The sequence below is a fragment of the Cavia porcellus genome, unplaced genomic scaffold, assembly GCF_034190915.1.
Source record: "Cavia porcellus strain 051 isolate PalLab524CR breed Dunkin Hartley unplaced genomic scaffold, mCavPor4.1 scaffold_21, whole genome shotgun sequence".
NCBI lineage: Eukaryota > Metazoa > Chordata > Mammalia > Rodentia > Caviidae > Cavia > Cavia porcellus.
In genome coordinates, this window is record NW_026947504.1 from 56,737,614 (window position 1) to 56,765,360 (window position 27,747).

General features: G+C 43.0%; 1 protein-coding gene across 2 annotated transcripts in view; it reads left to right on the forward strand.

Moving 5' to 3' along the window:
- Positions 1-8,197: 8,197 nt before the first annotated feature.
- Positions 8,198-27,747, forward strand: part of Cnmd (chondromodulin) — a 28,165-nt gene continuing 8,615 nt past the window's right edge. Inside the window, exons 1-5 of one of the 2 annotated variants that reach the window (XM_005007056.4) lie at positions 8,198-8,401; positions 8,780-8,920; positions 13,673-13,813; positions 20,805-20,918; positions 25,318-25,471. In XM_005007056.4, coding sequence (XP_005007113.1) covers positions 8,330-8,401; positions 8,780-8,920; positions 13,673-13,813; positions 20,805-20,918; positions 25,318-25,471 — 622 coding nt within the window. In that variant the 5' untranslated portion in view covers positions 8,198-8,329. The remainder of the gene's footprint in view (positions 8,402-8,779; positions 8,921-13,672; positions 13,814-20,804; positions 20,919-25,317; positions 25,472-27,747) is intronic. The other variant, XM_003477454.5, reaches the window with a different exon arrangement.

Sequence of the window (27,747 nt, forward strand, 5' to 3'; positions counted from 1 at the left end):
AAGTTGCAATCAAGAGGAACAAATGAATAAAAATCAGAAGCATTAACCCAGAGGTCCATGCACACATCGCATTTGTTTGTATTTGCTTTGGAGATAGAACTTCCTGGGTCATCCTACACTGCTCAGCTCCCTGGGTAATTTAAGTACGCTCCGGGCTACCATCTCCACTGAGTCCGGAAGGGCATTGCTTATTCAGGAAATGACATGTTCCGAGTTATTAATACATTCCAAATATTAAAATTTCAGTCAAACCACTGGGAAAATCACGGCAGGATCATAATTTTAGGGAGGCCAGGTGGCTAACGAATGCTTAGTGCCCAGGAATATCTTGATTCTTCTGCCCCTCTCTCCCAATTAACAAAAGTGCTGATGATCTCAGGGCTGTTTCTGGCCAGCTGGGATAAATCAGTCCTCTGGCAGCTGCCCAAATGATGTATTTTGAGGGCACAGGCCATGTGGCTTTCTACTGCAAAGCAATTGGGGTCACTGTGTTTGCATATGGATTAACTCACTGTGCAGAGATCCTACCCACTCACCGTGCCCACTGTGGGTTGACACTCAATAGCTGTTCGGCGATGATAAAGAGGAGGCCAACCTAATGACCCTTCAGAAAGCTCCCATCTTCAGTTCTTCACATTTCTATTTTTATGATTTTCAGCAAGGAGAATTCAGTCAGTTTTTCTCCTTTCACTGTCTCTATTCTTCTTAAAAGGAATTTCCCACAAGTAACAGGAAAAGTTACCTGGGTGAGTATAGTTGAAGAAACTGACAAAGATCCATAAACAGATGGGACTTGAAAATTACCAGTTTGGGCCTTTCTCCTCAATGACTCCAAGCCAAGATACATTAAGGCCGTTCTGAATAAACTACTAATTGGGTGTGCTGTTCTCTGGGGAAACCAGTCAGACTCCCGTGAACGGGCTCAGGTGGTAATCGCTCTGTTGTGAACAGTATCTAGAAGTTCCTGAATACTCCATCTTCATTCCCCTGAGCAATCAGCTTTGACACAAGGAGGTAACTGACTTAGTCCCTATCCAGCAACTCAGTAAACATTTACCAATAGCCTACTGTGCTCAACACACCATATTAAACATGGGAAGGATCCAAGAATGTTCAAGAGTCTCTTCAGGAGCCAAGGACTTACTGTCTCATAAAAGAGATTAGGAATTCACAAAGGAACCAAAATACAGGGCACTGGCTGTTCTGTAATTATGGTGTTCTGTGATCCCAGTTGCTAAATTTTCTAGTTTCGTTCTAATGCTTCATTTTCCGGGCCATTATTGTCATAAATAGTTGAAATTTTCCAAAGATTCCAAGAGTTAAGGACTCACATTACATGTCTGAAACCACCTCTTCTACCCAGAAGCAAGACAATAATCCTCAATCAAACTCTGAATTCTGAGTCATGGCTAAAAGTGATAGCCACTGGTCACCTGAGCCGTGCACACCATAAGGTGCCTGACCAGGCAGGCAGAAGTCTGCATGCCAGTGAGCAAGAAGCATATGTCTTTCCAGAAGAGCTTCTGTCCCATGATTCACACATGCTTCAAAGGCCCTCACCTTGCTTGGCTTCACATGTATTAACTGACGATGCCCACTCAGTGAATAGCAATGACAAAGGCACAACCCTAACACATGACAATTTCGGGAAACAGAAAAATAAATAGGCAAAGAGAAATGTCCAGAGCCTCGTATGTACTTACGAGTTTGGACCTTCAGTGGTGGCACTGAGAGCCACACAAGGGTCTTAAGCACAAGCGTAAAGGAATGTAAAGCTGCGCTTATGATCTGAGGATGCCTCTGTGTGTGTGTGTGTGTGTGTGTGTGTGTGTGTGTGTGTGTGTGTATTTTAATGGGAATTGAACCCAGAGCCTTTGCACTGAGCTACATTCCCAACCGTTCTTTATATTTCATTTTGGGACATGATCTCCCTCAATCACTGTGCTCGAACTTGCAGTCCTCCTGCCTTTGTCCTCTATCATGTGGGATCACAGGGGTGCACCACGACATCCAGCTGAGATTTGAGTTCTTGAGAGTGGGAGGGTAAGATGGAAACCACAAGCCAAGACACAACCACTTGGAGGGACAGGGAGAGCTTAGCTCGAGTCATTTGCATAGTTTTATATCACTGCATCTACCCACATTTCGTACACACTGGCATATAGATGAGGAAAAGGAAGCAGCTTAGGGACAAGTGGCTAAGGATAATGTGAAAATTATCTTATCTCTGCGGGCTCACAGAAATTAAAAAGACTCAGAATTGGCTGTGCTAAAGGGAAGAAACTGTTTTGATGACCCCAAAAGACAGACAATAAACAAATTCCTACTATTTAGCTTTGTTTTTCTGGAGTGAATTTGCCATCAGTGCAATATTTTTGTTTTGCCAGTGTAAATGTGTTCCCTGTAATAACTCCAAACTGGCTGGGCAGCAGGAAGCAGAACAGGAAAAGCAAATAGAACCCACGAGCCAGTTCATGAGCACAGGGGTGCAGGGACTGGAATAACACAGAGAAAGCTGATTGCCTGTGACAGTCGTGCATCAATGCCTCCTCAACCTCCACAGGCTATGGACATATCAGAAAATTCTAGAGATGCTTCAGCTGCCTGACTAGAGTTGTAGTATGTCAGTGATACTGTGGAATCCCCTTTATCTTTAAGCAGTTGTCCCTAAAGTATCTCCTATGTCCCGCATCTAAACGCCCAAGAGTACAGAAAGCAGTAAGGATAGGAAATTGTCACTACGCAGGAGTCATAGCAATAGCATCAATAATTGGGGCTCAACAATCCTTTCCTGGAAAGGAAGGATCTATGTGGGTTTCCCCAGAGACAACAGGCTTGGCTCTCCAGAGGCGGCTCCAGGACTTTGTCCCATTGCCCTGTGTTATGCCTTGTGTCTAGATGACCCCCAGAACCTTATGTGGACATGGGTATGGCTTTTCAGAGGTAGCTGGGATTAAAGGTGATTACTAAAGCAGTCCGCTGATTGCTTTGACATAGCTCTGGGTGTGGAGAATGGAAAGGCCCACCCTGGGTGTAAGTGCCCTAAACGTATGTGGCCTGGGTAGGGGACACAAAGAGGGCTGCTGTTGCAGTTTGCTGCTTGGCTACTTCACTGCTTGCTGCCCTGCAGCCTTCTGTCTGCCATGAATCGTTTCCCTCTGCTCTGCCCCTTTGCCATGCCACATGCTTGGAGCCAGCCAGCTACGAAGTGAAACCTCTAAAAACTGAGCTACAGTAAACCTTTCCTCCTTTAATTCTGGGTGTTATTTTGTCTCAACAATGAAGTAACTAAGATACCCTCTTTCACCAAAATCTTTTGGTGTGTATTCATTCATACTACCTTCTCTCCCTCACCTCTGGCTAGGGAGTCCATACAGGATACAGGATATTCTTATACTCTCCTTAATTTCTCTCTCTCTCTCTCTCTCTCTCTCTCTCTCTCTCTCTCTCTCTCTCTCGTTTGTTTTTTATACTGGAAATCAAACTCAGGACCTTATGCTTGCCAGGCACACACTGTGCACTGAGATACAACCCTGGTTTTCCCTAATTTCTTCCACTCCACAGTTTTTCTTTCCATTTAGTCTCTATTACACCCATGGCAAGTGCCACAGTTTGAATGTTTGTGTCTCCCTTTAAAAATTGTATGAAGTGCCCCAGTGCAGTGGAATTAAGAGGCAGGGCCTTTGGAAGACAGTGGGATGGGCTGAATACCCTCTAAAGAGGCCTGAGGGAACTGTTCACTCCTTCTACCATTTAAAATGCAGTGAAGGGTACTATTTATAACATAAAAATGTAATTGTAAGTCTTTGGTCTTTGAGTTAGCCAGTCTAAGGTTTATTTGGGGCTGGGGGGGTTGTTTGTTTGGTTTGGTTTTTTAATAGCAAACTGAATCCACTAAGACAGAAACCTTAAAACTGCACAGCAATTCTAACACACTGACTTCAATGTCCCCATTTCCTGGAAGCGATCCTCTCCGGTTCCCTCTTCAGTAAATTCACGATTTAGATGACATTTTCATGCAAAAACCATTTCACCCACAAGGGCTCAAATTCTGAGTTATCTTTGCCTGCTTGTGAGTTTCATAGTTTTTACCTCTCTTGTTCCTTCGGGCCACCATCATTACACTGCCCCTCCTCACTTCATAGGAATCTCTTCCCACAGAGACCCTAAAGCCACACAGACCCTGGTTTCCTCCCTTCTCAAGACTGACTTCAACACCCAGTTACCCCAACAGCATCTACTCCGTTTGCTCAGTGTGATGAGGACGCGCTTTCTCGCTTCAGGCTCCTGCCCCAGTGACTGTTCTTGTAAATTTCCTGCTATATTCCCCATGCAACAGTTACCAACTGTCCTCCCTCACACCACAAGCCCTAATCAAACCCCAGACTCTCCATCTCACAAACTGATCTCTGCTTCTTTACTGACACTATCAAGTGCAAAATCACTCCTTGAATTTTTTTTTGGGGGGGGGTATGGGGCTCAAACTCAAGACCGTGCACTTACCAGGCAAGCACTTGAGCCGCTGAGCTAAATCCCCAGTCTCCGCTCCTCAAAATTTTAACATGCTCAAAACTTACCCAGTGCTCTCCATTGTCTACCCACTGTTTGTACTTTTGTTGTTTGTTTTGGTTTGGTTTTTGATGGGACAGTAAACAGCTTGACTTTTCTCTCCTTCGTGCATCTCATACTCAGTCTCCAGAGCCTGATCTCCAGCCCATTCTTTTCTTCCCATCTCTGTCTTTTATAATTGTTCTAGTTCTGACCACCATCATCTCTCACCTGGACCAATGAAAGAGCCTCCTAAAAAATCTAGTCCTTTCCCTTCTTTCCATTTGGACATGCTACCGTACAGAAGCCAAAATGATGTGGATGTGGTTTTTATGTTTTAAAAATCCTGCTTATGCTATTCTACTGTTTTAAACCTCTTTAATGGCTTCCTAATACTAAAAAGAAAGTTTTGAAGACGTTGACATAACCTAAAAGATACTGTTAGCTGAGGTATCTGTTGGGGCCTCAACTTTAGCCATCGATTTTTTCTATTCTCTGTAATCCAAGCTTTGCTTTCAAATGTTAAACTCTTCAGTGATCTCATAGCTGAAAGCCTCAGACTGTGGTGTCCCTTCACATTTCCTACAATAAATACCCCTCCGCTATGCCTGGAAGGTCCTGTCTCCTTACGGTTCTCAGCCTAAGTGCTATTTCCCCGGGCACTGCACCTCCCTTCTGGTGCATAGAGACGCCTATCACCTGTAGGTACCCTGCAGCTTTCCCCCATAATGTGTATCACAAGTGCAATGGCACCATTATTTAGTGGTTTCCTGCTTAGGGACTGGATTTTCCACTATTTGATTAGTTCCTCAAGAACAGGAGCCAAGACTCAGTTGCTCATTGCTGTGTGCCCAGACCTGGTCCAGACCCAACATAAGGGTATAGAGCTGGCTCTACCCTCCAGGGAATGAGCCTGTGGCTGGTCCAACAGCAGGTTGGCCAGTAGGAGTAAGCCTAGAAACAAACATTCCTTGTTCTTCATGAGCCACTCAGTCCTGGCTACCTAACTGCTTTTTCTATCATCTTTTATCACTCTTAAGCATCATCCTATAAAAACATTACAGTAAAGCTGTTAAAACTTTAGTGGAAGGTGCTCAGAGAAAGCAGCCAGTCTTTCTGCCCAGCTCCCTACTCACAGGCCACAGTCAGTTGTTTTTCTGAATATTCGTTGAGAATGTATAAATGAGGCAAGGTCTTGTATTCGCCACCCGTCTCAATGTCCGTGTGTCCCCAGTGCATGAGCATCACTCACCTCCTCCAGTTCCTCTGTCTATCTCAAGGTTCATCTTGCTTTGAGCACCTTCTCTCTTTTCTCAACTGCCTAATCATTCTTCCCTTTCTCTGTAGCCTGAAAACCTTAGGAGGGTGATTAAGAAGCCCAACCTTGGTGCTCCACCACCTCTTGATCTCCCCTGATGACTTTTTCTTCTCCCCTGCAAGGCCAAAGTTCTTGAAAGAATTGCTACATTTGTAGCATTTACTTCCTTACCGCCCACTCACTGACTTTTGTTTTCTTTCTTGGATGGTTAATGCATATTCACAGTTCAGAATTCAAAATGTTCCGGGAAAGTACTTAGTAAAGCACCTTCCTTCCTCTCGTTTCTCCTCAGAGGCAACTCACTGCCAAACTGTTTCTGTTTCCAGGGAGAATCTGCCTAAATATATTCTTCTTTCTGCTTTTATACAAATGAAGGTATTTATATACATTTTCTATGCTTTTTTACTTAAAATATTTTAGAGATTGTTCTACACCAGTATATTTAAGCTGCTTCATTCCTTTCAATGGCTGCCTAAATCTCACTGTGAGGATGTACCATAAATCCTCTACTGGACATGGAGAATATTTGTATTCTTTTGTCCTAGCAAAGATGCTGCAGTGAACAACGTTATACATGCAAGGTTTTTCTACCCCTGTGAGTGCATCCATAGCATAAATCTGTAAAAATGAAATTGCATTTTGCATTTTGAAATTAAATTGCTCTCCACAGAATTGTACCAATTCATCTCCCCACAGCACGATATGGAAAGGCTTTGTTTCCCTCTAGTACTCTCCAACAGATTTCTAACATGTTTTATTCTTGGCAATCTAGCAGTTGAAAAGGTTGAACACATCAAGGATTCTTCTTATGTTTAAGAGCCATTTGTTTTTCTCCTGTCTATCCTTTATCGCTAAGCTTTGGCCTTTTAATGATTCCTAAGAACATCCTAAATTAGAAAATTACGTCCTTAGTTTTGGGATGTTACTCAGTGGTAGAGTACTTCCCTAGCATGTGTAAGTCCCTGGATTTGATCCACAACATCACAAAAAGAAATAAAAGAGAAAGAACATTAGCTCCTTTCTGCAGTATGCATTGCAAATATTTCAGTCACTGTGATCTTTTGCAGTATGTCTCGTGTGCTCATTAAAACAAACTCGAATACTGTCCTATGAGTTGCTCATGCTCTCCTAATGGTGAAACCAAAAAGCTATCCCGTGTGCTCATTTATTTCAGCCTGTGACATCGCTGACCCGTCCCTCTCGAGTACGCTTCATTATCTGCACCACCTTATCATAGATGGTCTCCCACTTCTCTGACTGTTACTTCCCTTACGTTTTCACTGAAATTCCTATGACAAATGCCCTTGGAAATGGAGTCCCTGAACTCCATGTCAGCAGTGCCCAGGGTGAGGCAGGCTGGAGATCTCGCTGGAGGTTTCCCCAGCACGTTAACCCAAGTGGACCGTGTAGACCAGTACTGGAAGCCCAGGTAGTGCAACATCCAAATGAGACAGGCTCGGTACGTGCCCCTGGCCTCTTGCTTTTTCATTTCCTACATCAAGCTGAGCACGTCTAAGAACTGTCTCTAACCTCAGCTGGGCCCCTGCTACTCTCCTGATCCTCTCAGGTCTGAAACCTCAGTCTCCCCAAGCTTAGGAGTTGGCAAGTCCTTCCAATTCCGCGGATGTCTCCTCCCATTCTGGCCTCCATCCCAGTTCCTTGTCATCATGCTTGTCACCAAGTCCGTGTGCTCGTAGCATCCCCTCAGATCTGTGCTCCTGTTGCTGTCCAGGTGTAGTCTCCTTCTGCTCCTCCCTTGCTGGCTCATCTTCATAGCTTACCGGAACGCACATTTACTCTGTCTCACCAACTCTTACTCTCCAGCATCCTTGCCTGGCTTTCATTTGTGCTGCAGTCGTTACCCCCCACCCCCAAGCTAGTGTCAAGGACACCTCCAAGACCCTGCTCTATGCTCTGGTCCCAGAGTCATCCAGCAATGTCCAGGCTATCCTAACCTTGGTACCCTTAGGCCGATGTCCCCTACCCATCCACACAACCCTGCTCTCTTCCACCAGCACAACACACACATACAGAAGGAATGGCCTCTAGCCGGTAGTCACAAAAAAAGATCTCAGACATTCTAAGAAATCCTTAGGTGCATGACTACTTGCCCTGCTAACTTAGTATTTCTTGGGCTCCAGGACCCAGTAAGCTTCCCTGAGCGACGTGTCCATCCTTACACTCAGATTTATCCTGACGTTATTTGGGGACCAGTAGATAGGAGAAAGAGAAGAGAAAAAAAGAGTAAGGACTGGCACAGACTGCGGCCCCAGCCCTAGGGCGGGGGATAGAGAAGGGAGGAAAGAGTGAGGCGCTGGAAGGGGTGGGGACCGCTGGGCCGGCCCAGGCTGGACTGTGCACCGTGTGTGCGCCAGGCACTGGCACTCCCTGCCCGTCGGAGCAGCGGGACGAGCCCTGGGTGCACGCTGAGTTTCCAAGAGTCTTGCTCCTCCGGCCCAAGCCATGGCGGAGAACGCAGATAAAGTTCCCATCACGCTGGTGGGGCCTGAAGACGTCGAGTTCGGCAGTCCTCCGGTGAGTACCCCGCTGAAGCCCACCGACCAGGTCAGAGGTTTGTGCCCCTGCATATGGGGGGGAGGGGTCCAAATGTGGGTGCTCAAATACGTGCACGGGGTGAGGTCCCAGTATGTGAGTGTGCAAGGGGCACGAGATGCACGGACGCGTGTGGAGGGGGCGCCCTGTGGCGGCTGAGAGCGCAGAGCGCAGGACAGAAGCTGTGCACCACGCAAAGTTGGCGTGTGGCATTTGCACAGCTGAGGACAAGGGACCCTCCGACAGGGGGCCCAGAAGGCGGATGCCCACCCGCCCTCCCGGCTCCTGGGCGGTGCGCAGCGGGCACAGCCGGTGGGCGCAGCCGGCCAAGGCCCGGCCCGACTCCCCTCCACCCCGCAGGCCTACGCCGCGGTGCCGGTGAAGCCCTCCAGCCCCGCGCGGCTGCTGCAGGTGGGATCCGCGGTGCTCATTCTGGGGGCGGTGCTGCTACTCTTCGGGGCCATCGGGGCCTTCTACTTCTGCAAGGGGAGCGACAGTCACGTAAGTTCCGCGCACACCGGGCTCGGGGTGCGGGGTGCGCGCGGGTGGCGGCGCCTGGGTCCTGCTCACACCCCCTAGGTGGAGCCAGAGCCCGGCCCAAGGCCGAGACGGGCTGCTTCTGAGCGGCGGGCTGAAGCCCTGCACCAGGACACCTTTCCCCTCTCCCTGATCCCATCCCTCAGAGGCAACACTGCAGAGAAGCAAGTCAGGGTTTCAAGGAAGACTATTGAAACAGAGCAGCAGAGAGCACAGGGGGCCCTTGGAGGAAAGCCCTGCGCGGCCAGCTCTGCCTGGCTCTTCCACCGTGGGAGAACCGTGCATTCATCCTTAAAGGGATGCATGCACCTAGAAGGCCTGTCCCTGCCAAGCAAGTCTATCAATCTAAGACCTCAGACAGGGGAGGGGAATATTCAGACCTATAACTGGGGGTGAATTTTAATCTTTCGCAAGAGTTTTTGCATGTGAGCTATTTTAAAAATCTCTTTCTCCCTAAGAAAAGCCTAACTTCCTTAAAAGTGGCAGGTATCTTTAAGAAAGATTTTGGCCTAGTCACTAGTTATTTCATGGTAAATGTTTCACTGACGACTGTCCTATCTTCTCTGTGTGTAACTATTTATTTTAACACCCCATGGGCTCTCCAGGAGTATAAAAGCTGCTTCTAACTTGCCTGGGCAGCCTTCCAGTGTGTTTTCTAAATACCCGAATGTGTTCACCTATGTAAAAGAGCACATTTTATCTTGATGACCATTGCCAAGTCCAGTATAAGCTTATTTCAACTAATGGAAAAGAATTCTATCTCCAGGGTGCATACAAAGGGCTCTTTCTTAATCGCTGTCCTCCAAGGCTCTGTGACTGTTGTGTTTTTACCCCTCTTTCCCTCCATGAAATTCAAAGCATGAACGAATTCCAGTACTTAGAGAAAATGGTGCTGAAAGCAATTCAACCATTTTACACATCACATCTTCTGCAGTCACTGCCTAGTTTGTATTTTTAACTCAAACGCCTAATGGAGATAAGTATGCCATTTAGCACTGAGTCTGTTTCAGAGACTATATCAAATTTACAAGCATCAATTTGTAAGATCAGAATTGCACTGTATTTTGTGTGGATTTGAAAAGTGCCTTAATGTATTTGTGTTTTAAATATAGAAGCTGGGCCAGATGCTCATATTTGAAAACAGCAAATCTGAACATGAGAATGATTTCAATATCTTCGTCTCCATTAGTAGCAGAGTTTGCACTGACATCCCTTTAGGAGATTTGGTGACTTTAGAATGTAGATGCTATCTTTTAGATAACAAAACTTCAAATGTATAGGTCACTTGGGGGATAGAAGTAGCTTTGCTTTTATTTATTTATTTACTTATTGTTTATTTTGGTCATGATACATAGAAAAGGAATACCACCTTGTCATTTAATTATTCAAGGCACACATAGCTAATTGACAAGCCTCTTAGAGAGTTTGAACAATCTTAATAAGTGGGTTCCCTTTCTTTCACTTTACTGCAAGAAGTTTGGTTGTCTGGTTTAAGAAAGCAGTATTAAATTCTAAGATTATAGAGAAGTAGTGAATCACATTTTATTGCAAACAAAGTTATTGCTATTTCTTACCCAGGCCAAATGAAGAAAATCATGGTACTTTCTTTTGAGAGGGAAGTCACCCTATATGTCCAGTGCTGATCCATTATTAAAGCCTGAAAAACAAGACCCAAAATTCTAAATGGGATACATCTGGCACCATCTAGCTATAGCACATTCACAGCCTGCATTCCTAGAATACAAATCTGAATTATGCAAACAAAACATAATCAGAAAAGGTAAGACTGTCAAACTGAAAAGCATATCAAACTAAATGGATTACCATACTTTGGAGATTATCTGTGCCTCAGCTCTTCTGTATCAATTTACAGAGAAAACCAGCTTTGCCTCCTTTCCCTTTCATATAGATAAAACCCTGAGGACAGGCCTACTCTAATTTAGCTGGAAGACTATGAAGCATGGGGTACTAATAATCAAGGGATAACTGGGCTCAAATATTGAGGCCATTTTTCATCCATCTTATTGTAAATGAAACAAGGCATTGAAATATGGGAAATTCCCACCAACATGAGATAACTGACAATCCCACCCTTTGGGAGGAGGGGAGGAGACCATCGCTTGGAGCCTTTCTTCCCAGACTAATTTCTCTAGACATTTTCCCAAACATTATGCAATTAATCTTACAGAACCTAGGCCTTATTAAAAACTCATTAGCAAATATCCTTGGCTGTAAAAGGCACCATATCGAGCAGAATTTTGGCAAATAATAAACTTCATTGTACTTGGATAGAAATAGCCTTAGATGCCAACAGCTCCCTGGGCTCAGTCAGAGCAGATAATGTAATTGCTGCTCCAGCAGCCTAGCCGCCTCCCCAGCTCAGAAAACTGCAGATTGTCTCCTGCCCTTCCCTGCCTCTGCCCCCCCAGCATCAGAAGAGCACCACTTCTCAGGGTTGCTGCAGGGAAGGGTTCACTGTGCTTGGGGATGGGCTGACACTCCATCTCAACTGGGTATTGCCCACTTAGGAAGCCTGTGTTGGGGAAAGTGAAATTAGGTCCATCGGCAACTGTTTTCTTGTTCCTTTTAAAAACTCAAAGAATTTAGAAACGGCTACATTCTTAAATTCCGCATTTTGCTGTGGCACATGCCTGTGATTCCCAGCACTCTGCGACAAGAGGATTGCAAGTTTAAGTCCAATTTTGCAAACTAGCAAAAATTTAAAATAAGGGTTAGAAAAAAATAAGGGTCATGAATAGAGCAGAGTTTGAAGATTCATAGGTTCAGGCCTCAGTATGAAAGTAAAGGAAGAGAAGCAGGAGAGAGAAGGGAAAGATTACTTTACTAGTAAATGTTGACGTGCAGTGTTTGGAGAGAGGGAGAGACAGGGAAAGGTGATACTCTTAGCACTTGAATGGAGGGCGCTCATGCCAGCAGAAACTCAGAAGGCAAGACGCCTTTAGCCAGTCATCATTAACTTGTGTGATCAGGGCCTACTCAGAGAGCACCAGCAGAAGACAGCCTGCTTTCTCAGCTGGACATTCAGAAAGCCCTGGGTTTCTGAAACTTGCCTACTCACAAGGACCCACCTGAGGAGACAAGTAAGAACAGACTGGTGGGCTGCGCTCCGGCTCCAATCAGAACCCCTAGAAGTAGTTCCTCTGATCAGGCCAGCTTGGAAGACAGTAAACTGCAGGAATATGAGTTCTCTAAAGGAGGGAGAGAGGGTCAAGCTGAGATGAATGATGCTGCCAACAAGAAAGGGGACAGCAAAGCCATTTCTGTATCTCTGATTGACTTGTGGGTCTGATAATAATGACTTTTCTCTAAGTCATGATTTAGTAACAGCAGATATATTGTCCAGTGTCCTATGCAGAGGTCACTCTTCATAATAAGGGAGAAGAGTCAGACTTGAATTGAATGGCAACTATTTGCAATTTTGACTGGTTGACCTGACATCAGGCAGAAACTGTCTTTCCTCAGTTCTCATTTATTTTCCCTCCCTGAAGAGTTACAATATGTATGAATATATAAGTGTGAATATACATATATGTGTATATATACACATATAAATCTTTGAAGATTTATACATGCCCTACATAAGTGAGATAAATCCACCAAATAGAGAAACCCTACCACTAGCCCCGCCCTGCATAGAAGAGCAGAGCAGAGCAGAGCATGTGACTTATTTTTAATCCTGTGTAGTGATAAGAAGTCTAAACTAAGAAAACCTTTCCAGATCATTTAATTTAGTAACTACAAAAATACTTTTAAGTAGTAAAATTTTTCTAACAAATATTACTCAGAAATGAAGCACACAGAGATAAAAAGAAGGGACTCACTAGATGGTGGAGTGGACAGGAGAGAAGGCGCTCAGATCCCTGTGCTCCACCAGCCTCGCCTCTCAGCCAGGCCTAAGACGCTTCCGATTGCCGGGGAAGTAGATGAAAACCATCCACAAGGCTCCACTTCTCCATTCTATACTCCAAGGAACTCCAAGCCCCGGGGATATATGGTATGCCAGGTGTTTGCCTGTTCTCTGGGCCTCCTCCCCACCACACATGCCACACTTGTAATAGAGTGACCTAGATACCACGTAACTACCCTTGCATAGAGCTCGTTTCCTCCTGAACCGGAACACATGTGCACCTTACCCCTGCTCTCTACAAACACGGCTCTGTATTTGTAGGAATACCCTGGGGCTGTCCTTAGCATATGCCACACTTCTTACCAAATCTTGACCAAAGGATTTAGAAAATCACTTTTCAAAGCTAGTTGATCCTGATTCTCAATATTCATTTATCCACCAATGGTTCTCAACCCAGTTGCATAATAGAATTGATCTTTAAAAAAAAAAAAAAAAAAAGACCATTATTCAAACTCATCCTCACAGGTTCAGGGTAAAACCCAGGCATGGTGCCTGGAACTTCTACTCAGCTGTTTGTGATGTGCAGTCAGGATTGCAAATCACCGAGTTAGCTGAGTAGGTACCAGAGGCTATCAAACTCTTTTCTTATAAGATATTTTTTAAGGAAGAATTAAGTATTAAATGATTGGTATATTGATGATGTCCTCATGTATAAATGTATTACTATTAAATGGAATTCCATGTTGTATCTGAAAAATGTGAAAGCTCCTCATCCAACCATAGATCTAAACATACTCCTTGAGTTTCCCAAAACAGAAGGCATCAGTAACTCTCATGTTCACTTCCAGATTTACAATGTCCACTACACCATGAGCATCAATGGGAAATTACAGGATGCGTCCATGGAAATAGACGCTGGGAACAACTTGGAGACCTTTAAAATGGGAAGTGGAGCTGAAGAAGCAATTGAAATTAATGATTTCCAGAATGTAAGTATATTTCATGCATTTAGAGAATCTAACCAGACAAGCCTGGGGGACTTTCCCAATTCAAGAAGAAACATCACACACACACAACTCTCTCTCTCTCTCTCTCTCTCTCTCTCTCTCTCTCTCTCTCTCTCTCACACACACACACACACACACACACACACACACACACAGAGTTTTTCACCACAGTTGTGCTAGAAATCCATGTGTATCATGTAGTATATTCTCTCTGAGAAAGAAAAATGCTTCACACTTGGTTGGTTGGGTTTGGCTTGGTTTTCTGAGACAGGGACTCACCACATAGCTCAATCTGGCCCTAAACTCACTACGTAGCCCAGGATGGCCTTAAACTTTTTGGTGATCCTGTCTCAGCTCCCAAATGCTAGGATTACAGTTTTACACCACCATGCCCAGATTTGCTTCATGCATCAAAAGAAAAAGACAGTGCCTTTGTGGGGAGAAACAACACAAAACAACACCACCTTTGAGTGAGTGGTACACATCTGTAGTCTCAGCTCCTTGGGTGAGGATTAGTTCAGCCAGGAGTTTGAAGCCAGCCTGAGAACATAGTGAGTCTTTGAAGGTGGGGAGGGAGGGCAAAGGGAGAGAGAAACAAAAGGCAGGAGGGAAGACGGCAAGAGAAAATTAAAAGGAAAAACTTCATTGAATCCACGTACTTAAGGAGAGGACTTCTTTGAAAAGCTAATTTTACTTCTTGGAAATGAAAGATATAGTCCTTGGAATCAAAATAAAGCTGGATTTTTTGGCAGGTGGGGGAACTGAGAGAGGGTCTCACTGGCTGTTCAGGCTGGCCTTGCACCCACTTCTGGCCCTGGCCAGCCTTTAACTTTCTGTGAATCTCCTGCCTCAGCCTCTGGAGTGCTGGGACTAAAGCGTGTGCCACCATAATAAGTCACACCACCACTGAAAGGAGCAAACTCTGCCTGGAGGTATATTAAGTACTGGCAGAGAGCACTGAAAGAACTCTTTTCAAGTTGTCTTCGATACCATGGAAAATAAAATATTCAAACTATCCTAAAATGCTACTAAGCCTGAAGTCTGAAGTTCTGGAGAGGAGGAAAATCTAACTGACAACAGGTAGGAGTCAGATGTGGTGACACAAGCTCGTCATCTAAGCACTCTGGGAGGCTGAGGCAGGAAGATCAGAGCTGGGCAAGGAGGGAAGGAGAGGGGAGAGGAGAAGAGAAAAGACGGGAGGGGAGAGGAAAGGGAGGGGAAGGGAAAGAAAAGGCCTGGGGATGTAATTCAGTGTGGAGAGCCTGGGTTCAATTCCCAGGACCACAAACAAACAAAAGCATGTAGGATCTATTTGTATACTCTCCTCAGTTCTTCTGACTTGTCATTTAATCCAGAAAAGCTGCATGGCCAAATTATTTTAGCCTGGGTTTTCTGGCCATGGTCTATTACAGATAAAATATTCAGGTCTCCTTTGAAAAGGACTGGTTTGGGGGCTGGAGATTTAGCTAGTGGTAGAACACTGGTCTAGCAAGCTGGAAGCCCTGGGTTCAGTCCTTAGCACCACAAAATGAAAAGGACTGGTTTGTTTCCCAGAAATTTAATTTATAGGCAATTTGAGACATTAAGCTATTCAGTGCCACTTCAGTGTACATCTGCAAACCAAAGTGTCACTCTAGGCCTAATGCCTATTGGCCAATGTACATCTTATTCTCATTTATGTTCTGTGATGAGGAAGAGGCTCACTGTTTGGGTTTTCTTATTAACTCTGCAGATGGAGGTGCAACTTCATAATGAAAAAGGCTCTTGAAAATAATGTCTTTTTTGATAGTTTATTGGTCCACAAACATCTCATCGACCCATCTTCCTTTGATTGATGAGAAAAACTAAAGATGCTTTTCATTTGAATGAAAGCACTCCTCTCATTGGTATTAAAACACACTTCACAAGTCCTTTTGAATACAGAACAGATGCTGACATTAGAGCCATGCAGTGCTGCACACTGCCTGATGATGATGACAAGGCCTGGCTGTGTTTAGTGTGGTCTCTGCCCTGGGGACAGGCTCTGCAGCTCTGACTATGCCCAGCTAATATTCTGTTAGGTCATAACTTTGCAAATGGTTCTGGTCAGTGTATAAATTATTTTCTCTCGACCTATTTATTACAGGCTTTTACTGTAAGACCCAGGACAGGATAAAAGCATTTTTTCTTTTACTACTCAATATAAACTAATAAAATGTGGCTTCCTACACACATCATTCAATCCAAAACAAAATTGAGTATCTACACCATGTGCCACAATATCAACATATGCAAAAGGAGCTATAAAGATGAATAAGAAAAGGTCCCTGTCTCTGATGTTCATGTATCAAGAAGATCCTTTGAAAATATTTTAATCCCAAACCTATATATCTGTTTTATAATCCTCTGGTTCTAATAATGGTATTGATTGTGCTTTGTTCGCATAGACCAATAGGGCCACAAATATTTTATAAACTGATCAATTCTCTTTGATAGCTTCCACATTTCTCTAAGTCAGAACTGGTGAGTAGCACATTTTTTTGATGGATAGTACCTGTTATGGGTTTAAACAAGCCTGGACTTTTGAAAACACACAAATCAGCCTCTATGGTCATGTGCTATTACTTTCTCTTCCATTTTAAACCATCGGTCAAACTCAGGAAGGGCTGGTTGAAGCTCACTGTGTACAAGGGATGCTGGTAAGCATGGGGGATGTGAAGATAAATGACTCTTGTCCCTCAAGAGTCCCCAGTCCAGCACAGGAGGCAGACGCACACAGACACGGCTTCGGCCCAGCAAGCATGCCGTGATGAGTTATGAGTGTAGTGTGCGAGCGCACACAGGCGTCACTGCCAAGTAGGGGCTTTGGGCAGCTTGACAGAGGTGATGACAGTTGAATCAGGTCCTGAGGGATGATTTGGACTTCAGCAGGCAGGGAGGCAAGGACAAGGCTTTCCAGGCCCTAGAAGCACAGTGAACACAGGTTTGCAGTCCTGTTCCCGGTGAGGTCTAACACAGGGAAGGGGCATTAGGAGGACATGGGTGCGGCCAGGTTGGGAAAGGTCTGAACAATCAATGAACAGTCTCCCCTGTTCATCCAGAGCCCCACCAAGACTTTAAGAGAGCCCAACAGAGAAGGAAGAAGTCCTGGAGGAGGAACAACACTAAAAAGTGCTTCAGGCTCTGTACCCTGGGAGATTTCAAAGCCAAAAGTTAACGAGTTATATTCTAAATTATTCACAAGTACATATGCTGGTTTAGACCAAGCCTTTTGGACATAATGCTCCATTTAAATAACAAAAATCCTGATTAGAAATTAATTGACTATACTGGTAGGTATATCAGCGTTCACTATACAATTCTTTTTATTTCTGAATACTTGAAATTTATAATTTAAAAAGCAAGAGAAAAAGGATAGTATAACTATAGGCTATTGATTTCAAAATTGAATATAGCCCCCAAATGTAATAAAAGAAAAATAAAATGAAGATAGTTTAAAGTAAATTATGGATTTCATAGGTCAATGCTCACCTTGATGCATCAGAAAACACAGTAAAGTCAAATACATGCACTGGTAATTGAATGACTGTCAGAGCTATAACCTAAAATGCAGACAGACATAAGATTGTTTTGGCAGTTAAATTTTAAGTGATTTTCTCAAACAGCAGACAAAAGTACTGATTTCATGTTGATAGTAATTGCATTTTTAGAAAATTCACTGTACATTAAAACTATGCCAAAAATCACTGTGTTCATATGGAAAATATTGGATTCTAGGCACAGATACCTACAGACAGGTTTTCTCCGTGGACCCAGGAAAGTAAGTTCTTTGGGGTCTGCTCAGGCTCCCAGAACCAAGCATCCCTGGGAACTACCAGGTGAGGGCAGGAGTAACCCAATCTTTGTGACAAAGTACGGGGTACGGGACTTGGGTACGGGACTCAGTGTCCTCCTTGAAATCCTTCTGGACATAGATGCAATACCTTAGAAAAAAGAAATGTGCAACTAAGTTGATATTACCTGACTCTTGTAAAAGACTTTTAGTTTTGAACTCACCACTCATTGCCTTTGTTAGCCAATTTTTTCATTATCACCAGCATCTAAGGCCTCGTTTGCAAAAGCAGGAGGTTCACTTGGCTTGCTTCTGCTTCTTTTAGTTCCTTCTGTTGAATCTCTTAATATATCTGCCCGCCTCACGTAGATTTGTAGCTTGGCTGGTGGTTAACACACGTGAATTCTTTCCCAGTGGTCCCAGCCCCGTGGGGTTTCAGTTCTCTTTAAAGCAAGTAGCCTGTCAGTACTCAGTATATTCTCGCTTCTCACAGGGTTGCTAGTCCTTCAAAACAATCAGCCTCCTCCTTTGGAGGCACAGTAATGGTTGTGTGGTGTTTCCTCCCACAGCTCTCATGCCAGAGGACTGGAGGGTTGCAAAGTTAAGAGAACGTATCACATAGGGAGGCAGTAATCTCCCCCGTTTACTTATTTTTCAAACTATGGTTCTTGAATTTACCTGCAGAACAGTGACAGCAGAACTTTGGGAGGTGGCAGAGCAGGTTCTCAAAGTGTTCCTCAGGCCACCAGCAGGACAGCGTCCAGGGACTTACTGGAAACACACACTTAGGCCTACTGCACTGGAAACTCTGGGGTCGGCGTCCAACACTCTGTCTGATTCTGATGCAAGCAAACGTTTGGGAGCTACTAGTTTAGAGGAACGTCGGTCCAAAGACTATTGCAGTCTTTTAAAAGTTTGGTTACTCTGAACTAATGCCTTTCATTCTAGATGGGTAGTCTTCAGGTACAGACAGCCAGAGGAATTTTTCTTTGTCTTTCCTTTCCTTTCTTTTCCTTAAATATGGGGTCTTATTATGTATTTCAGGCTGGCTTTGAATTCAATATTTAGTCCAGGCTGTGAGTATCTTCTTGCCTCCAAGTGCTGGTGAAATAGGGGAATGAAACTCCTGACCTACTATATGTCTGCTATGAGTTCGTGTTCTCTAAAATCAAAGAATGAATTTTGGGAACCATGGAGATCAGGAGCAGGATACATTTTATTGAGAGGAAGGGAGTTTCTGTCTGAGACAGAAACAGAAGGGTCCCGAGCGGGCTGCCAAAGACTGTCTTTTCTAGGGACTTTTATAGAATAAAACCATCAGATGAGACAGGTCCCAGGTAGGAAAAACCTAGGAACTCTGAAGGTGGGTATGAGGTGGGACAGAACTACGGCTAACCAATAAGATTAACTGCTCGGGTGAAATTGATTAAATTGGGGACATATGAGGAAGCAAGTGGCATAGCAAGCAGCATGCTTAAGGAGCCCTGAGGGTGTCAGAATGGTGATCCTGGCTTTCTCAGCGTGATAGAGACCTATGTAGAATATCAGTCTGTAGGATGTGGGTGCACTTGTTTGAGCTTTTGTCTTGATGCTAGCTCACAGCAGGCGATGTCTGTCTCCCCCGCCTTGCAAGGTATCTGGGCTTCTGTACTGGCTCCTTTGAGGGCCTAACACTATCTGATTGCCTACAATATTTCTGTCTAACTCAATTGCCTGTAACACTAGGATTACAGATGTGTGCCACCACACCAGGTTTGAGCACTTTTAAGACTATGAAGGCCTAGCCCTGAGCCAGACCTCCTCAATGGATCTGTCTGAGGAGGCCCAGGCCTTCTGCATTCTTAAATCTTTTCAGGAGACTCTGGTACCTGAAGTCAGAGCCCTGCTCCCACCGTTGGTGTTCCTCCTCCTCTGCAAGGCCCCCACCCCTGTCTCTGTCGGAGAATGACTTGGTGCCAGGAAAAATAAGTGAAATTGGTGACACGTGTACATATGGCCCCAAGATGAACAGTAAGGTGCTTTGGGAAAAAAAGCAACCTTTGAGGCTGGGGATTTAGCTCAGTGGCATAAGTGCCTGCCTTGCAAAGCGTGCGGTCGTGAGTTCGATCCCTGAAGAGGACTAAATCCTGAGCCAGGATCCCTAGAGTTCTAAGTATTCCTCATCCCCGATTCCTTGGCACTACCCTGGAATTGGTTCCATGTTGTTCTGGCATTTGTGTCAACATCACAGATGGTTGTCAAGATTCAGTTTTGTGGTGATGTCTATATTGCTATGGTATAAAATTTATGCCCTTTAAGACTATTTCTGGTCACTCATTTGTCATGAAACTAAAACCAGCAGCGTGAAAGTAAGTACTCCTGGGACAGAATGTACACTTACCCCTCCACCCTGTCTTCTGTGGGTAGAAAGCAGTGCCCGTTTGCAGCTAAGATGGAGCCTTCTGGCCAGTATGTCCCTTGAGTTTGGTCCCCAGGTAGATAAGAAAGAGACGCTGTTTATATCTCACAGGGGCAAAAACATTCAACTTCTTGAGTAAGGTCTAGAAACAAACTTCAGTTCTTGATAGAAAGCTTTTCTGTTTACTCTGGGCTTAGTAACTTACGAAAATCCCAAATAAATGGACTTAAATTAATTTGACTAACATCTTCGGAGAACATTTATAGGATCATTAAAAAGAATAAATTTTTTAAAAACTTCAGGTACTAGTTTCAAAAGGCTTATAACTGAGTAAACAGTGTAGACTAAATGCAAAATAAGATGAAGACGAGAGGACTTACCTGAAGCCAGAGGCAAGAGAGCTCACTCTGGGGCTCCATAGAAAGCTGCATGCAAAAACCAGCAGTTCCTCTGAACTTGCAGGCAGAGGGAGAGTAACTAACATACCGTGTTGGCTCAAATGTCACGTCTTCTGACTATGCAGGCTAAAGTACCATCCTCTTGTCATTCCTTTCCTCCTTCTCTGCCTCACTTTTCTTCACAACTTATTTCTACCTGACTTTATTTTCTATTATTGATAAATAATGCTAAATGGTAAATTCCAAGAAAGATGGGATTTTACGTTTTGTTCATCCCTATACCCAGCACCTGCAACAGTACCTGGCACAAAATAGGTATGTCACAAGTTGAACAAATGAATGGACGAATACATTTTTATCTCATAGGGCATCACAGGATTCCGTTTTACTGGAGGAGAAAAGTGCTACATCAAAGCACAGGTGAAGGCCCGTGTTCCTGAGGTTGGCGCTGTGACCAAGCAAAGCATCTCCTCTGAACTGGTGAGTCCTGGTGTGCTCAGACACTAAGAGAGTTTCAAGGAACAACCGCTTTAGTCTCAGGACTAAAATCTAAGGGTTTTTTTCCTCTACAGAAGGGATTTATTTTATTTTTTATTTATTTAGCTTTGTCTTTTTGAGACAGGGTCTCACAATGCAGTTCAGGCAGGCCTTCAACTCCCTTTGTAGCCCAGGCTGGTCTTGAACTCACAGCCATCTCACTACCCAGCCTCCAGAGGACTGGGATTACAGACATGAGCCACCACACCCAGTTCATCAAAGGAATTTGAACTCTGTCGTACTGGTTCCCAGGGAATATTCTTTCAAAAGGTTTAGGAAAGCCATATTTTAAAGTGCATAAATGTATGATAATACCAAGTTTGAAGGTATAGGCAACTACTTTGAAGGCAATAAGATTCACTAAGATGCCCATTCTGGTTTGACTATTATCTCCTTTGGAAGTCCTGTAATGTTTACAATGTTTAGGTTTTATTGGTCTTGTTTCTACTGTTTTGTTCAACTTTATAAAACCTTATGAGATAGACAATTCTTTTTAAGGAAGCAAGAGGCATTATGTTAACCATTGTTGATAACCTTGTACTCTGTTTTTACATCATGTGCTATGTCTATCCTTGGTTTTGACTAACAGCTTTGTTTTGCCATATTTGACTTTATTCTCTTCCAAAAAAAAAGTAATAAGAACTAAGGAGTAATAAAACCCAAAATGTGTAAATTTTGTTGTAAAAAAGAGAGGGAAAAAAAGTGCCCTACAGGATACAACTGCAAATGTGTTTAGGGGTGTTAAATAGCTGACCATATTAATGTTTTTGGTTGGATCATTGAACACAACTGTTTGCAGTCTCACTGTTTGAATGCCCACTTTGTATGCTTTGATACTGTGACTTGAGCAACTATCTCTAAGATGATAATGTGTAATCTATTAACTGGTGATTTCTTACTGTTTTGTTTTTTTTTTTTTTTTTGTAGCTCTGTATTACTTGTACCCTTACCCCGCTTTATTTTGATTCTTTTTTTCTGTTTTTCCTTTTAAATAAAATTTTTAAAAAATACAAAAAATAAATAAATAAATAAAGTGCATAAATGGGCTTGGCATTTACATAGCCCTTATTTGCCTAATGTTAGTGGATCAGTGATTCAGACTCCACATTAAAGGTAAAGGACTCTGGGGCTGACGGTTTGGCTCAGCAGCACAAGTGCGTCCCTGGAAACTGGGTTCTATCCTCCTTTTTTTTTATACTGGTCCAGAACCAGTATAAAAAAAAAAAAAAGATAAGAGACTCCACAAGATTCAGTCTTAATGAAAAGGGCCTCAGAAGCCCTCTAGCCTCAGCCCCATGCAGCGTGGGAATTCCTTCCAAATATTCTGGTTAGTTGATGAGCCAGTTTCTGCCAGAAAGCTGTGACAGGACACTCCCATTGTCAGTCAGCCAACTTGACCATCAGAGAAGTTCTAATTGTTTTTGCCCACCTGTGAGCAGAGATGGTTTCTCCTAGTTTCTTCTCTTTAGTTCAAGGTCAGCCCAATGAATTGACACAACATATATTTAATTCCCGTGTCAGTTTGTGAGAATTTTTTGAATACATAATTCAATTCGTTATTACTTTTCCATTAAGCTTGATTTTTTTAAATGTAAGAATTGCAGAGTTTTGAAGACACATTTAAGGATAATGTCTTACATTTTTACCATACTTTAAGGCTCGCATTTGAGTTATGGAAGGCATAGTGGGAAAAAAAAATGGGACTTAGAATCAGGAAAAAACTGAAGTCAAATCCCACCTGTGACACTTACTATGAATGAGTTTACTCCTTGAGCCTCAGTTTTGCCCTCTGCAAACTGGGGATGTATACACTGTATCTATGGCCCTAAAATCCACTACAGGATGGCTGTTGTTCATTATTGTTAATTTTATTATGATCATCTCTGAGCCTTCCAGTATCCCTGAGGGAGAAGGGAAGCATGCAAGCGTGCGTTGGCTCCCTCCAGACAGGAAGGAAAATGAGGATAAGGGAAAGTGATTAGAAACTGCCTGATTGCCCTCACAGGAGCAGCAGCAGGCAGTATCTCAAAACAAAAGCAAACCTGTAAGTGTGAAGTGGGCCACCGTGTATTCTGCTTTCTTTGCTCCTCCCAGTATCCCCAACACATCCTGGAGATGTTTCCCAGCCCCCACAGCTCCAGTCATCCCCCGATCATGTTCTAGTCTGATTCTCCCAAGCTGGGCCACTAAGATTGGAAGCCCACGCTTTCAGTGTGAGCTAACTCCAAATTGAAAGGCGAAGGAAATCTCCTTTGTTCTGATCTTTGAACTTATTTTTATAGTCATCCCACTCAGTTTCTGCTGTGAAGACTTTACCGAAGTCCTGTCATTTCTCCATTCATGGATCTTTTCTCTGAGGATTGATCACCTCCCTAACCAGAGGTCCAGAACTAGTCATAAGTTTTCAATACATTTTGTAGATTTTAAAAAGTAATTCCCCCCCCCCGATTTTTAAAAGCAATAATTTGTTACTGTAGAAAATCTGGGTAATACATAAAAATATAGAGTATGTAATCACCCACCGCTGCATAATCTACAGACAATCAAGGTTAATGGTTCAGCAGATTTTCTGTGTGTATCTTATGTATATGGCATTGTTTTCATAAGTGAAGACTATTATACATTATTATTTTTATTTGACTTTATTTCTCCTAAAATGTAAATTATCAGATATACTATAGAATATATGTTAATTTTCAAAGTCATTTATTCTCAAATACTTCAGGTATCAATTTTTCACTGTTTCAAACAATAGCTGAAAAAACTTTCCATCACAGTGAATTATTTTTGTATTTCAATTGTTGCTAGTATTTTATTCTTAGAACACAGAGGTAGATTTGTCCTTTGTTTTAGCTGTTTATACTGTGCATAGTAGTTCTTCTGATAGACAAAAACTAATTCAAATATATGTTTGGCTGTCAGTAGACAATTTAGAGTAACTTAGATAAATAGAGATCTGTTTGTAGGCGATGTAAGGTAAGCAGGGGCAGGCACTGGCTCAGTGGCGAGCATCTCTGTGGTTTTTATTTATTTATTTGAGTTTCCTTCCAACTTCAAAAATGGTAGTATTGCACAACCTCTTCTTTAGTCAAAAAGAAGTTCAGTGCCAAGCACAACTCACTTTTAATAAGAAAAAGCAGGCCTCCACCTCCACCTCCAACACACTTTGGCGTGGATCTCAGAGGCCATCACTGGCCACCCAGGCACCCTGTCACTGCAGAGTTATGAGAAAGCAAGTGTCTCCTGGTGCTGGAAACACTGCAGCCTCCACCAAAACCAAGATTGTGTTACAAGGAAGAGGAAAAAGGAAAGAGGTTGAGTAGGCAGCTGAAAGCATGTGCCCCAAGATTCATTTAAGTTTCTGAGCTTAGAGGATGCATCTATATGTGTTACCCTAGTCATCATACTCTTCCTCACATACTTTGCAGTATGATGGGGCAGATTTATATGCTACTTGCCCTCATAAATTTTTCATCAGTTTTGTATAACTTTAAAAGTCTACTGTCCTCAAAAGCATTTATTTCCTGGGTGAAGTCATTTAATTTACGGTAAATAACTGGATTACCTGAGTGCTAGCTTCCTCCAATAACTTTAAGTTGTTTTAGTGCAACCATAAGCCTGAGGGAGAAACATAACTGAAGTGCTGCTTTTAGCTAAAAGTAAGGAGAAAACATTTTAATTTTTCTGACCTATTGCAAAGTAATAAACACATGAAAGGAACAACTGGAAAAAATAAATTTGTCTCCTGGGTTATCAACCCATTCTCAGCATCTTGCTGTAGAAGAAAATCCAGGATTTAGCTTTGAAATCTCAGTGGTGTGCTTGATGTGAGGAACATGTGAAATATGTTTTGTTATAACTGGGAAATGGTTTATGTTAAATAATACTTTGAACTGCAGACATTAAAGAACCAATCACTTGCTTTTTCCATTGTTGTTTGAAAGCTTCAGAACAAAACCCCAAAAGATTTTCACTTCAAATGAAAGGTTCCTCTATCCTTTTACAGGATTTCAGGGCCTGTTCAATTGCTTTTCCTCCAAAAACATCTTTGATCGAAAACATGAGATTAACCTAAATCTCAAAGTTGGTATCAAGTAATTTTCACTTCACCTCAGAACACTTCTGTTCACACGTTACAGCTACTGGGGGGCCAGGCAATGAGAGGAGGCATGCTGAACACCATGAAGAGAAGTACAAAGAGATTGGGACCTTAAGAGTGTACACACACACACACACACACACACACACAATCCTTCTTTTCATGAGGCAAAAAAAATCTTTTAGCAATTTGTAATGTTCTAATGTTCTCCTTGCTCAAGTGCATCTCATTTTTTACTTACAGGAAGGCAAGATCATGCCAGTTAAATATGAAGAAAATTCTCTTATCTGGGTGGCTGTTGACCAGCCTGTGAAGGACAACAGTTTCTTGAGTTCTAAAGTCTTAGAACTTTGTGGCAACCTCCCTATTTTCTGGCTTAAACCTACATATCCAAAAGGTAACATTTTAAGTTCTCACAATGCTGCTTGAAGTTGTCCATTTCCTGTGAGGTTCATCTGAACCCCTCCTTGGGTTAGGACATGTAACAAAGATCAAAACAGGGTGCACGTGGTAGTGCCCTCATAATGAGAAGAGACATAAAAGACAAAGTCAAATCTGTGACTGCATCTGGGAATGGAATGCAATGGAAGGAGCACCAGGGTTAACAGGAGGCAGAGCAGAAAGAAAAAGCACGATGCATTAACCTGCAGCCTTATTTATGATGCTCCCAGTTCTTCCCGCTCTGTCCCTTCATCTCAGTTGTTTGCACCGTCCCATTTTACATTTTTTATCCCTAAGGCATAGAAGCAAGGGACTAAGAAGCTGTCATGTAAGCAAGTCTTTATTACGTTCAAGCCTGAAATTATGGGACAGCCAAAAGCTGCTGTGGGTATAGGCTGAGATTCCTCAAGTTCAAGGCTTGAGAATCAGTTTCCAAGTTCAGAGGAAATGAATTCAGGTCACTGGGGTTTGGAGTAACACTGGAAGATATGTTTGAGCTAGTTCCCAGTGACAAGGACAGGTGAGCCCACCGGACTTTGCTCTTTCCCCTTAGTTTCTCCTCTCCCGTGAGGGCCTCTCACTACGTCTCTGCTGCACTCACTATCTGGTCTCCCCAAGGCCTACTTTGAAGTTCTTGTTTGAGGCCAGAAATGGCCTTCTCCTAGCACAGCTAAGACAGGCTGTTTCCACCAAGATTTTATTTAATACTAGGAGACCACAGTGTGGAAATGCAAAGTGAGGTATTAAAAATCTAGGCTTGGTGGGGACCTGGTAGAGAAACAAAATGGCAAGTTAATGTTTAATAGACAGTTTTAGGTTTTTGTAACATGAAAAAAGGTCTAGAGATGGATTGTAGTGATGGTTGTACAGTAGTATGAATGTATTTAATATCAGTGAACTGTATGCTTAAAAATGGTTTCACAGCTGGGTGTGGTGGCTCATGCCTGTAATCCCAGCACTTGGGAGAGAGGCAGGAAGACTGTACAAGTTCAAGGCCAGCCTGGTCTACACAGTGAGAGCAATGCCAGCCTTAACTACATAGCAAGACCCTATCTCAAAACAAAAGCAAAAACAAAAACAAAAAAGTGGTTTAGTTATTACATTTTGTTTTGGATTAAACAAATACCTGATCAAGCTTAGAACGTACAGTTTTCTGATTGTACCATAACTGAACTATTCATAGGATTCACAAGTCCTGTACTGTTCCAAAGCATGGAGGAGGTGGCTGTTCTCTAATGCAGAGTATGTCGGTTGGGTCCAGTGTACAAGCCATTGGTAGTGGCTACTGGTCTCAGTCAGTCAAGGATCCTGAGGCCATGTGAAGGCTCAGTAAGAAAGAATACCATGTCTGTAAGTGTCTGTCACAATGTAGGTGGCTCGTAAAGGGAGCTATGTTTTTGCCATTTTAGTTTATGCCCCTGTGGATGGCTATGGCTCACAATTCTATGGTCACTTGTCAACTTCTGGCTTTCCATTCTCCACTCCCTTCATCCCATTGATCATCTTGCTTTTCACTATCCAGTAACTACAACCTTTGATAGTTAAGGACAAGAGTCTCCCAGACTGCTACCACACAGAGCTCTCCTAATGAGGCTTTCTCTGGGGACACGCTTCTTAACCAGAATTCACTCACTCACTGAATAAACATTTATGAAGGGTTATCATATTGTGATGCTTGAGCTGCACTGGTGAACACAACTGACAAGAATGCATAGCCTCAAGGAGTTTTATGTTGTTAGAAAATCATATAAAATGCATACTAAATTAAGAAAATTGTATAGTATGATACAAAGTGCTGTGCAGAAATAATGCAGGGCAAGTGGGGGGAAAGGGGAATGGGAACATGTACCACTGGCAGTTCTAAATGTCAGGCACAGTGAGTAACTTCACCCTTGTGAGACAGCTTCTTCTAGCTAATCCAAGCCATCCCTTGAGGCCTCACTGCTCAACAGCGTAGCACAACCACATCTTAAGTATTCTAGACATCACAGCATACATACAAAAGCTGTACATATTGGGCTAAGGTTGTCTAGCTCTTGCCTAGCATACAAAGTGTTTGATCCCTAGCACCTCATAAAATGTATACATATATCAGAAAAGTATTAAATAAATGTTGGTATATCCATATGATGGAATGTCATATTAAAAATAAAGATGTTTCCCCCTTATCTCTCATAAGTACAGTTATAGTTTATAATAAAACCAAGAAAATATTTTATCTCTCTCATATGA